This window comes from Eucyclogobius newberryi, unplaced genomic scaffold, assembly GCF_026437365.1.
Source record: "Eucyclogobius newberryi isolate DKJ021-1_F unplaced genomic scaffold, fEucNew1.0.hap1 SCAF_12, whole genome shotgun sequence".
NCBI lineage: Eukaryota > Metazoa > Chordata > Actinopteri > Gobiiformes > Gobiidae > Eucyclogobius > Eucyclogobius newberryi.
This window is the reverse complement of record NW_027315746.1, coordinates 1819098-1832681: the sequence shown is the minus strand read 5'-3', so window position 1 is coordinate 1832681 and position 13584 is coordinate 1819098. Positions and strand designations below refer to the sequence as shown.

The 13584-nt window shown below is 38.2% G+C and overlaps 1 protein-coding gene across 4 annotated transcripts in view; it reads left to right on the top strand.

The window, feature by feature from the left end:
• The window catches only part of LOC140355896 (extended synaptotagmin-2-like), a 46285-nt gene that overhangs the window by 21903 nt on the left and 10798 nt on the right, over nt 1-13584 (top strand). The window contains exons 8-16 of one of the 4 annotated variants that reach the window (XM_072440540.1): nt 1037-1092; nt 1485-1605; nt 1684-1860; nt 2472-2557; nt 2632-2680; nt 3599-3688; nt 3771-3866; nt 4256-4360; nt 12292-12318. In XM_072440540.1, the coding sequence (XP_072296641.1) occupies nt 1037-1092; nt 1485-1605; nt 1684-1860; nt 2472-2557; nt 2632-2680; nt 3599-3688; nt 3771-3866; nt 4256-4360; nt 12292-12318 (807 nt within the window). The remainder of the gene's footprint in view (nt 1-1036; nt 1093-1484; nt 1606-1683; nt 1861-2471; nt 2558-2631; nt 2681-3598; nt 3689-3770; nt 3867-4255; nt 4361-12291; nt 12319-13584) is intronic. The other 3 variants (XM_072440541.1, XM_072440542.1, XM_072440543.1) reach the window with 3 other exon arrangements.

Sequence of the window (13584 nt, the reverse complement as noted above, 5' to 3'; positions counted from 1 at the left end):
TTGCCAATTTGAAAGAATTGGAGATTAGATGAGTTTTGGCCCAGTGTTTGCTGGGTAATTTCCTAGTGTGATGTCATTACAAACAGGAAGTGAAATTATAAACCTAGAAAAATGTTCTCTGGGATTAAATTTATATAACTTTTTGCAAAATGTTAAATATATAAGTCTTAACTGTGTTTTAGTTCAATGTGTGGTCCGGCCTGTAGGGGGCGCTGTAAACGTGGTCGCCCGAGGTCACGCGCTCGCCTCCTTTAGAGCCTTTCAACTGGACGAGCGTCTTATCAGAGAGTTCCTTCCTCCGGGTTCTAAACTCTGTTTGATCAAACCAGAGGAAAAGAGTCATTATCCTGGAGCAAAATGTCCTGATGGAACACGGAAGAAGAAGAAGAAGAAGAAGAAGAAGAAGAAGAAGAAGAAGAAGAAGAAGAAGAAGAAGAAGAAGAAGAAGAAGAAGAAGAAGAAGAAGAAGGAGGAGGAGGAGGAGGAGGAGGAGGAGGAGGAGGAGGAGGAGGAGGAGGAGGAGGAGGAGGAGGAGGAGGAGGAGGAGGAGGAGGAGGAGAAGAAGAAGAAGAAGAAGAAGAAGAAGAAGAAGAAGAAGAAGAAGAAGAAGAAGAAGAAGAAGAAGAAGAAGAAGAAGAAGAAGAAGAAGAAGAAGAAGAAGAAGAAGAAGAAGAAGAAGAAGAAGAAGAAGAAGAAGAAGAAGAAGAAGAAGAAGAAGAAGAAGAAGAAGAAGAAGAAGAAGAAGAAGAAGAAGAAGAAGAAGAAGAAGAAGAAGAAGAAGAAGAAGAAGAAGAAGAAGAAGAAGAAGAAGAAGAAGAAGAAGAAGAAGAAGAAGAAGAAGAAGAAGAAGAAGAAGAAGAAGAAGAAGAAGAAGAAGAAGAAGAAGAAGGAGGAGGAGGAGGAGGAGGAGGAGGAGGAGGAGGAGGAGGAGGAGGAGGAGGAGGAGGAGGAGGAGGAGGAGGAGGAGGAGGAGGAGGAGGACTGCATAAACTGCAGGAGCCTCGTTTGGACCTGATGAAGTCCCTTTGTGTTTCAGTGGCTGGACATAAACTGGACCGGCCTCACAAACATGCTGGACATTCCTGGAGTCAAGTGAGTAACTGCTGTGTGAGAGTGTGTCCTCTAAAGCGTGTCCTCTCGCACACAGACTTTAGAGGACAAAACTGTCCAGACATGAATTTGTCCTCCAAAAGTTCAGAAATGAGTTCAACTTGAATTTGAAGAGATTCATATGAAACGCTGCTGTGCTGCGCCCTCATGTGGCCGCTCAGTGTACTACACACTTTAAGTGTTTCCAGTCTGTGGTCCACTTTAGAGCCAGGTCCAGTCTGTGGTCCACTTTAGAGCCAGGTCCAGTCTGTGGTCCACTTTAGAGCCAGGTCCAGTCTGTGGTCCACTTTAGAGCCAGGTCCAGTCTGTGGTCCACTTTAGAGCCAGGTCCAGTCTGTGGTCCACTTTAACAGTAAAGTGTGTTGTGTCCACAGTGGTCTCACTGATGGTCTGATCCAGGACATCCTGTGTCAGTTTCTGGTTCTGCCAAACAAGATCCGTATTCCTCTGGTGGGCGACGCCCAGCTCGCCCAGCTACGCTTCCCTGTCCCCAAGGTAAGACCGGGTCTTTGTCTTGTCCTTCCGTGTCTTGGACTCGTGTCTTGGACTCGTGTCTTGTGTCTCGTCCTTCAGGGCGTGCTGAGGATCCACTTCCTGGAGGCCCAGGAGCTTCTGGGGAAGGATAAGTTTCTTGGAGGTTTGATCAAAGGAAAGTCTGATCCGTACGGAGTGATCCAGGTCGGGACGGAACTGTTCCAGAGCAAAGTCATCCACGAGACGGTCAACCCAAAGTGGAACGAGGTCTACGAGGTACGACAGTCCTGGTTTAGACCTGCTTTAGCCCTGGTTTAGCCCTGGTTTAGTCCTGCTTTAGCCCTGGTTTAGCCCTGGTTTAGTCCTGCTTTAGCCCTGGTTTAGCCCTGGTTTAGTCCTGCTTTAGCCCTGGTTAAGCCCTGGTTTAGCCCTGCTTTAGCCCTGGTTTAGCCCTGGTTTAGTCCTGGTTTAGCCCTGGTTTAGCCCTGCTTTAGCCCTGGTTTAGCCCTGGTTTAGCCCTGCTTTAGCCCTGGTTTAGCCCTGCTTTAGCCCTGGTTTAGCCCTGGTTTAGTCCTGCTTTAGCCCTGGTTTAGCCCTGGTTTAGCCCTGGTTTAGACCTGGTTTAGCCCTGGTTTAGTCCTGCTTTAGCCCTGGTTTAGACCTGGTTTAGCCCTGGTTTAGCCCTGCTTTAGTCCTGCTTTAGCCCTGGTTTAGCCCTGGTTTAGTCCTGGTTTAGTCCTGGTTTAGCCCTGGTTTAGCCCTGCTTTAGCCCTGGTTTAGTCCTGGTTTAGCCCTGGTTTAGCCCTGCTTTAGCCCTGGTTTAGTCCTGGTTTAGTCCTGGTTTAGCCCTGGTTTAGTCCTGCTTTAGCCCTGGTTTGTCCCCTCAGGCGCTGGTCTATGACAGTGGGACGGTGAAGACTGTGGGGCTGGAGCTGTTCGATGAAGATCCAGATAAAGACGACTTCTTGGGAAGGTATCGAACCATGAACCATCTCGTGTCTCACTCTTTGTCTGTTTTATTCACTTTTTGGTCTCGTTTCTGTTCAGTTTGACGATCGACTTGGCCGAGGTGCAGAAGGAACAGAAAGTGGACGAGGTGAGGTTTGGTCCCCTCAGACGGTTTGTCTCTGGACGTGTGTGAAACGTCTCTTGTGTCTCAGTGGTTCTCTCTGGAGGACGTGTGTGTGAAACGTCTCTTGTGTCTCAGTGGTTCTCTCTGGAGGACGTGTGTGTGAAACGTCTCTTGTGTCTCAGTGGTTCTCTCTGGAGGACGTGTGTGAAACGTCTCTTGTGTCTCAGTGGTTCTCGCTGGAGGACGTGTGTGAAACGTCTCCTGTGTCTCAGTGGTTCTCTCTGGAGGACGTGTGTGTGAAACGTCTCTTGTGTCTCAGTGGTTCTCTCTGGGGGACGTGTGTGAAACGTCTCCTGTGTCTCAGTGGTTCTCTCTGGAGGACGTGTGCGTGAAACATCTCTTGTGTCTCAGTGGTTCTCTCTGGAGGACGTGTGTGTGTGAAACGTCTCTTGTGTCTCAGTGGTTCTCTCTGGAGGACGTGTGCGTGAAACATCTCTTGTGTCTCAGTGGTTCTCTCTGGAGGACGTGTGTGTGTGAAACGTCTCTTGTGTCTCAGTGGTTCTCTCTGGAGGACGTGTGTGTGTGAAACGTCTCTTGTGTCTCAGTGGTTCTCTCTGGAGGACGTGTGTGTGAAACGTCTCTTGTGTCTCAGTGGTTCTCTCTGGAGGACGTGTGTGTGAAACGTCTCTTGTGTCTCAGTGGTTCTCTCTGGAGGACGTGTGTGTGAAACGTCTCCTGTGTCTCAGTGGTTCTCTCTGGAGGACGTGTGTGTGTGAAACGTCTCTTGTGTCTCAGTGGTTCTCTCTGGAGGACGTGTGTGTGTGAAACGTCTCTTGTGTCTCAGTGGTTCTCTCTGGAGGACGTGTGTGTGTGAAACGTCTCTTGTGTCTCAGTGGTTCTCTCTGGAGGACGTGTGTGTGTGAAACGTCTCTTGTGTCTCAGTGGTTCTCTCTGGAGGACGTGTCTCAGGGGAAGATCCACCTGAAGCTGGAGTGGCTGTCGCTGCGCTCCGACCCGGACAAGCTCCACACGGTATGTCCCCCTCATCACCGTGACGACGCCCGGGACGGTCCAGAGCGTCTCACACCGTCTCACACTGTCCTCCTGTCCTCAGGTTCTGTCCAGCGTCCAAGCCGAGCGAGGCCGCGCCAACGACGGCCTCTCCGCCGCGCTGCTCGTCGTGTTCCTCGACTCGGCGCACAATCTGCCCGTGAGTCTTTTCTCCCATCAGCCCCCTCTGCACACGGCCTCATTTCTCCCTCGTTTCGCCCTCGTTTCGCCCTCGTTTCGCCCTCGTTTCGCCCTCGTTTCGCCCTCGTTTCGCCCTCGTTTCGCCCTCGTTTCGCCCTCATTTCGCCCTTGTTTCGTTAGATTGTAGATTGTAATGAAGTTGTCATAGATTTAGATCTCGGATGGTATTTGTTTTTCCCTTGTTTATTTTTCTGTTTCCTCCTCTGTCTCTCACTCTCTTTTGGCGTCTGTGTCACATGACCTCTTTACCCCCTTTAATCGCTCTCCTCTTCCTCTCCTCTCCTCTTCCTCCTCCCTCTGTCCTCTCTCTCTCTCCTCTTCACCTCCGTCCTCCCCTCTTCTCTGTAGTCTGTCTTTGAGGCCTCTCTTGGTCCTGGAGCTCAGGTCGATCGCAGCAGAGTTTCTGGATTTGTGTTTTGTGAGAACACGTCTTCTCTCTTCAGAAGTCTCTTTGTGAGTCTTTAAACCCGACGCAGAGTTTCACACCTTTAATACACCTTTAATCCTCCTTTAATACACCTTTAATACACCTTTAATACTCCTTTAATACACCTTTAATACACCTTTAATACTCCTTTAATACACCTTTAATACACCTTTAATACTCCTTTAATGCTCCTTTAATACACCTTTAATACACCTTTAATACTCCTTTAATACACCTTTAATGCACCTTTAATACACCTTTAATGCACCTTTAATAAACCCTTTAATGCACCTTTAATACACCTTTAATACACCTTTAATGCTCCTTTAATGCTCCTTTAATACACCTTTAATACACCTTTAATACACCTTTAATACACCTTTAATACTCCTTTAATGCACCTTTAATGCACCTTTAATACACCTTTAATGCACCTTTAATACTCCTTTAATACACCTTTAATACACCTTTAATGCACCTTTAATACTCCTTTAATACACCTTTAATACTCCTTTAATGCTCCTTTAATACACCTTTAATACACCTTTAATACACCTTTAATACTCCTTTAATACACCTTTAATGCACCTTTAATACACCTTTAATGCACCTTTAATACTCCTTTAATACACCTTTAATGCACCTTTAATACACCTTTAATGCACCTTTAATGCTCCTTTAATACACCTTTAATACACCTTTAATACACCTTTAATACTCCTTTAATGCTCCTTTAATACACCTTTAATACACCTTTAATACACCTTTAATACACCTTTAATACTCCTTTAATACACCTTTAATGCACCTTTAATACACCTTTAATGCACCTTTAATACTCCTTTAATACACCTTTAATGCACCTTTAATACACATTTAATGCACCTTTAATACACCTTTAATACACCTTTAATTCTCCTTTAATACTTTAATACACCTTTAATACTCCTTTAATGCTCCTTTAATACACCTTTAATACACCTTTAATACACCTTTAATGCACCTTTAATACACCTTTAATGCACCTTTAATATACCTTTTAATGCACCTTTAATGCACCTTTAATGCACCTTTAATGCTCCTTTAATACACCTTTAATACATCTTTAATACACCTTTAATCCTCCTTTAATACACCTTTAATACACCTTTAATGCACCTTTAATGCACCTTTAATATACCTTTTAATGCACCTTTAATGCACCTTTAATACACCTTTAATACACCTTTAATACACCTTTAATGCTCCTTTAATACACCTTTAATACACCTTTAATACACCTTTAATACTCCTTTAATACACCTTTAATACACCTTTAATGCACCTTTAATACACCTTTAATACTCCTTTAATACACCTTTAATACACCTTTAATACTCCTTTAATGCACCTTTAATGCACCTTTAATGCACCTTTAATATACCTTTAATGCACCTTTAATACACCTTTAATGCACCTTTAATATACCTTTAATATACCTTTAATACTCCTTTAATGCACCTTTAATACACCTTTAATACACCTTTAATACTCCTTTAATACTCCTTTAATACACCTTTAATATACCTTTAATACTCCTTTAATGCACCTTTAATACACCTTTAATGCACCTTTAATACTACTTTAATACACCTTTAATACACCTTTAATACACCTTTAATACAGCTTTAATACAGCTTTAATACTCCTTTAATACACCTTTAATACACCTTTAATACAGCTTTAATACTCCTTTAATACTCCTTTAATACACCTTTAATACACCTTTAATACACCTTTAATACACCTTTAATACAGCTTTAATACTCCTTTAATACTCCTTTAATACACCTTTAATATACCTTTAATATACCTTTAATACTCCTTTAATACTCCTTTAATGCACTTTTAATACTCCTTTAATACTCCTTTAATACTCCTTTAATACACCTTTAATATACCTTTAATGCACCTTTAATACACCTTTAATGCACCTTTAATACACCTTTAATACACCTTTAATACACCTTTAATGCACCTTTAATACTCCTTTAATACACCTTTAAGATAAGATAAGATAAGATAAGATATTCCTTTATTGTCCCACATGGGGAAATTTCATTGTTGCAACGCAGGTAGATACAGAGGTAGATACAGAAGAACAGATCACTTATAGGAAGTCTGAAAAACACTTTCAGTAGAAGATCTCCTATAAATAAATAAAAACTCCCATAGACAAATAAATAAATAAATACCATTGCATGTGATCCCGACAGTAATTGCACATGAATATGTGTCACGACAGCACATAGATTGCACATGAATTTCACAGTAATTGCACATATGACAGAATTGCACATCAGTATTAGGTTAGGTCAGTATTGCGACGGGATAACGTGACGATCTCCGGGTAAGACGACTGTTCTCCGCAGTTTCATGAGTTCCTCCTTTGTGTAAACGCGGTACGGCGCCGGCCGGGGGGCGGGGCCGGAGCCGGGGGGCGGGGCCGGAGCCGGGGGGCGGGGCCGGAGCCGGGGGGCGGGGCCGGAGCCGGGGGACTCAGAGCCAAAACACATCGCCACGACACGACGAAAACACTCAATCCAGCCGAATAAAGTCAAAACAAGTTAATTTAAAGCGATTCCAGTGCGTGTCCCGATCGTTCGTGGAGTTCCTCTTTCATATAAACGTGTATATAAACGTGTACCGACGACACGCCGTACTTTAGCGCGGCCGGAGGGCGCGGGGGGGGGCTGGTGGGCTCGCTCGGAGCTAGCTCACGTCACAACAACACAACGAACGCAACGAAAAACGCTCAAATCCAGCCGAAAAAAGTCAAAAACAGTTGAATTAAAAAACTGTTCCAGCGCGTGTCCCTATCGTACAGTAAAATAGAAAAAATATACTAACTATATTTACAAAATATAGGAGATAAAGCACAATAAGTGTGAGAAAGAAGAGAGAGCGTTTACACCGGGCTGCCAGCTGTACCAGCGCCTTATGACGTGTGAATATACCTTTAATGCACCTTTAATACACCTTTAATACACCTTTAATGCACCTTTAATATACCTTTAATATACCTTTAATACTCCTTTAATGCACCTTTAATGCACCTTTAATACACCTTTAATGCACCTTTAATATACCTTTAATATACCTTTAATACTCCTTTAATGCACCTTTAATGCACCTTTAATACTCCTTTAATACACCTTTAATGCACCTTTAATACTACTTTAATACACCTTTAATACACTTTTGATACTCCTTTAATACACTTTTAGTACACTTTTTACACACCTTTAATACACTTTTAGTACACTTTTAGTACACCTTTAATACACCTTTAATACACCTTTATTACACCTTTAATACTCCTTTAATACACCTTTAATACACCTTTAATGCACCTTTAATACTACTTTAATACACCTTTAATACACCTTTAATACTCCTTTAATACACTTTTAGTACACTTTTAGTACACTTTTAGTACACCTTTAATACACCTTTAATACATCTTTAATACTCCTTTAATACACCTTTAATACTCCTTTAATACACCTTTAATACACCTTTAATATACCTTTAATATACCTTTAATACTCCTTTAATGCACCTTTAATACACCTTTAATACAGCTTTAATACTCCTTTAATACACCTTTAATGCACCTTTAATCCACCTTTAATACACCTTTAATACACCTTTAATACTCCTTTAATACACCTTTAATACACCTTTAATACACCTTTAATGCACCTTTAATACTCCTTTAATACTCCTTTAATACTCCTTTAATACACCTTTAATATACCTTTAATGCACCTTTAATACACCTTTAATGCACCTTTAATACACCTTTAATACACCTTTAATACTCCTTTAATGCACCTTTAATACTCCTTTAATACTCCTTTAATACTCCTTTAATACACCTTTAATATACCTTTAATGCACCTTTAATACACCTTTAATGCACCTTTAATATACCTTTAATACTCCTTTAATGCACCTTTAATGCACCTTTAATACTCCTTTAATACACCTTTAATGCACCTTTTATACTCCTTTAATACACCTTTAATACACTTTTGATACTCCTTTAATACACTTTTAGTACACTTTTTACACTCCTTTAATACACTTTTAATACACTTTTAGTACACTTTTAGTACACCTTTAATACACCTTTAATACATCTTTAATACTCCTTTAATACACCTTTAATACACCTTTAATACACCTTTAATACTCCTTTAATACACCTTTAATATACCTTTAATACACCTTTAATACACCTTTAATGCACCTTTAATACACCTTTAATGCAGCTTTAATACTCCTTTAATACACCTTTAATGCACCTTTAATACACATTTAATACACCTTTAATGCACCTTTAATACACCTTTAATACACCTTTAATACAGCTTTAATACTCCTTTAATACACCTTTAATACACCTTTAATACACCTTTAATATACCTTTAATATACCTTTAATACACCTTTAATACAGCTTTAATACAGCTTTAATACTCCTTTAATACTCCTTTAATACACCTTTAATATACCTTTAATGCACCTTTAATACTCCTTTAATGCACTTTTGATACTCCTTTAATACACTTTTAGTACACTTTTTACACACCTTTAATACACTTTTAATACACTTTTAGTACACTTTTAGTACACCTTTAATACACCTTTAATACACCTTTAATACTCCTTTAATACACCTTTAATACTCCTTTAATACACCTTTAATACACCTTTAATATACCTTTAATATACCTTTAATACACCTTTAATACTCCTTTAATACACCTTTAATACACCTTTAATACACCTTTAATACAGCTTTAATACTCCTTTAATACACCTTTAATACTCCTTTAATACTCCTTTAATACACCTTTAATACACCTTTAATACAGCTTTAATACACCTTTAATACACCTTTAATACTCCTTTAATACTCCTTTAATACACCTGTAATACACCTTTAATACTCCTTTAATACACCTTTAATACAGCTTTAATACTCCTTTAATACACCTTTAATACTCCTTTAATACACCTTTAATACTCCTTTAATACTCCTTTAATACACCTTTAATACTCCTTTAATACACCTTTAATGCACCTTTAATATACCTTTAATACTCCTTTAATACACTTTTAATACTCCTTTAATACACCTTTAATACTCCTTTAATACTTTAATACACCTTTAATACTCCTTTAATACACCTTTAATACTCCTTTAATACACCTTTAATGCACCTTTAATACTCCTTTAATATACCTTTAATACTCCTTTAATACACTTTTAATACTCCTTTAATACACCTTTAATACTCCTTTAATACACCTTTAATGCACCTTTAATACTCCTTTAATACACCTTTAATGCACCTTTAATATACCTTTAATACTCCTTTAATACACTTTTAATACTCCTTTAATACACCTTTAATACTCCTTTAATACACCTTTAATGCACCTTTAATATACCTTTAATACTCCTTTTAATACACTTTTAATACTCCTTTAATACACCTTTAATACTCCTTTAATACACCTTTAATGCACCTTTAATATACCTTTAATACTCCTTTTAATACACTTTTAATACTCCTTTTAATACACTTTTAATACACCTTTAATACACCTTTAATATACCTTTAATATACCTTTAATACACCTTTAATACAGCTTTAATACAGCTTTAATACTCCTTTAATACTCCTTTAATACACCTTTAATATACCTTTAATGCACCTTTAATACTCCTTTAATGCACTTTTGATACTCCTTTAATACACTTTTAGTACACTTTTTACACACCTTTAATACACTTTTAATACACTTTTAGTACACTTTTAGTACACCTTTAATACACCTTTAATACACCTTTAATACTCCTTTAATACACCTTTAATACTCCTTTAATACACCTTTAATACACCTTTAATATACCTTTAATATACCTTTAATACACCTTTAATACTCCTTTAATACACCTTTAATACACCTTTAATACAGCTTTAATACTCCTTTAATACACCTTTAATACTCCTTTAATACTCCTTTAATACACCTTTAATACACCTTTAATACAGCTTTAATACACCTTTAATACACCTTTAATACTCCTTTAATACTCCTTTAATACACCTGTAATACACCTTTAATACTCCTTTAATACACCTTTAATACAGCTTTAATACTCCTTTAATACACCTTTAATACTCCTTTAATACACCTTTAATACTCCTTTAATACTCCTTTAATACACCTTTAATACTCCTTTAATACACCTTTAATGCACCTTTAATATACCTTTAATACTCCTTTAATACACTTTTAATACTCCTTTAATACACCTTTAATACTCCTTTAATACTTTAATACACCTTTAATACTCCTTTAATACACCTTTAATACTCCTTTAATGCACCTTTAATACTCCTTTAATATACCTTTAATACTCCTTTAATACACTTTTAATACTCCTTTAATACACCTTTAATACTCCTTTAATACACCTTTAATGCACCTTTAATACTCCTTTAATACACCTTTAATGCACCTTTAATATACCTTTAATACTCCTTTAATACACTTTTAATACTCCTTTAATACACCTTTAATACTCCTTTAATACACCTTTAATGCACCTTTAATATACCTTTAATACTCCTTTTAATACACTTTTAATACTCCTTTAATACACCTTTAATACTCCTTTAATACACCTTTAATGCACCTTTAATATACCTTTAATACTCCTTTTAATACACTTTTAATACTCCTTTTAATACACTTTTAATACTCCTTTAATACACCTTGTTTCGGGTGAAATCGATCTCGAGACGATGGATTCTAAACACGTCGATACCGAAAATAAAAGCATCAAAATGTGGACAATTTTAGAAACACTAAACTATTGTTAGAACGTTCTAGAATAAAAAGCACATTTCGGAGCATTTTCAAACCTCTCGATGTCGTTCACGGTTTGTAAATCGTCTGAACCGTTTGTTTGTTTGTTTGTTGTGACATCACTGCATGAATTAAACGGACTAACGCAGCTTTTTTCATGTCACAAAACGATCATTCTGAATAATTATGACGTCGGTTTATCGATAATGGTGAATATTCAGTGCAAAGAGTCGTTTCAGTTCAATTTTTCATTTTTCAGAAAGCAAAACGTAAAAAAAAAGAATTAAAAAAGTCCGTATTTATCAATAATTCATCAATAACACGCTGTCGTCACCACATTTCAATATTTATTTGGTGAAACGTGTTAGAAATGCGCTGGTTTGACTGTGGAACACTAAAACACGCGTTTGTCTGTCTTAAAGGGCCGGCGCAGCGGTGCATGGCCCTTTAAGACATTTCTCACCTGTCTTAAAGGGCCGGTGCAGCGGTGCTGGCCCTTTAAGACATTTCTCACCTGTCTTAAAGGGCCGGTGCAGCAGTGCCTGGCCCTTTAAGACATTTCTCACCTGTCTTAAAGGGCCGGTGCAGCGGTGCTGGCCCTTTAAGACATTTCTCACCTGTCTTAAAGGGCCGGTGCAGCGGTGCTGGCCCTTTAAGACTCATGTTTCTAATGTAAACGTGGTGTTTTGGCTTGACCTCCTGGTTGGAGGTTAAGGTTTATTCAGAGTTTACACATGTGTGAGACGGTCTTTATTCACATGCTCTCAAACACACGGCTGCGACTCAATAGTTTATCTAAAAGTTCAGTTGAGCGTTTATTCTTTATTTCTTTATTCTTTAGTGTAAGTTGATCTTTAAGATATCAAAGTGAAACGTAGAGTTAAACCGTCTTGCGCCGGTGTAAACGTGTCGTAAACTGACCCCCGGTGTGATTAACATGCGTGTGTCTGTGTCTCGCCTGTCTCACCTGTCTCACCCGTCTCACCTGTCTCACCTGTCTCACCTGTCTCACCCGGACTCACCTGAAGACGGCCACAGTCAGTAAGGTCCTCAAGGTAACCGCATGCTAACGCTAACACGTGCTAACGCTAACGGCCACTCCGGACCAAAAGCCACGACAGAACAAAGTCCAAACAGTTAATTTATCTGAAACATCTGGACGTTACATTAAAGGGTCGTCAAAAAGACCTGACGCTACAGTTTAATTCAGACGTTAACGAGCTGAAGTCAAAAGGATGTTTTCCAAAACTCTGACAAAAAAACACACGTAAAATAGCAGACTTGGACTTCTCATTGAGAATCCCGAGTTCTGGAGGAGCGCCTGAACGTAGCATTAGCCTGAGCGCTGTGGAAATGAATAGTGGTGTTGAGTTGAAGTGTCCTTTACCTCCCCACGCTGCACATTTTACCAAGAAGTTCCAAAAAATTGCCTTTTATTTGGAGACCACAACATTTAGTTCTTCCAAAATGTATGAAATTTGGCAAAAAATTCCATTTTGGCATCCGGATGAAAAAAGTCAAAGACACCCATGTCATATTTGTTAGGCCGTAGCCGTAGCGATGACATAAACCTCCCATGTTATTCCAATGGGGAAATCGCTTACACTTTATACTTTTACAAACTCCTCTTTGGGCGTTTGCCCGATTAACCTGAAAAGACTCATCAAAACCTCAAAGTATTTAGTCCAAGGTTCACGGAAGTAATTTAAAGTGATAACACAGATATAAATATATAGACAATGGAATGAATGAAAGTCAGATCAAATGTAAATATTCTTTTCTTTAGTTCTTTTGTGTGAAAGTGAAAGAGGCGGAGCAAACGTAAGATTGGACCGTGAAGAATGTGATTAAATCTCATGTTCTTGAACTGGTTAAAACGAGCAAATTCAGAAGATGAAACATTTTCGATTTTTCAAATTGAATGTTTCATCTTTTTTCACATTTCTGAACTGTAAATCTGTCAAATCCTCTTTCTTCAAAAATCATGTCAATAAATCTAAACCTACATCATCTTATTCCTTTCCATCAAATTAATTATTTAATGAATTATTGTTTAATCACATTTTCTTGACATTTAAACTTTTCTTTTAATACAATGTTATTCTATTTTGTTTAATCTAAAAAAAAAAAATAAAAAAACTTTTACTCTGGAAAAGAAGTTAAATTGTGTTGATTTGAGTATATTTGGACTATTCTAAAATATGAAATATGATTTTTTTTATTTTTTTTTATTTAGAAAATGCTTTTTCTTTAAGTTAAGGCCGTGGCTGTTTCCTCTCAGACGTGTCCAGTCTTTCCCTAAAGATGTTTTATGATTTCAT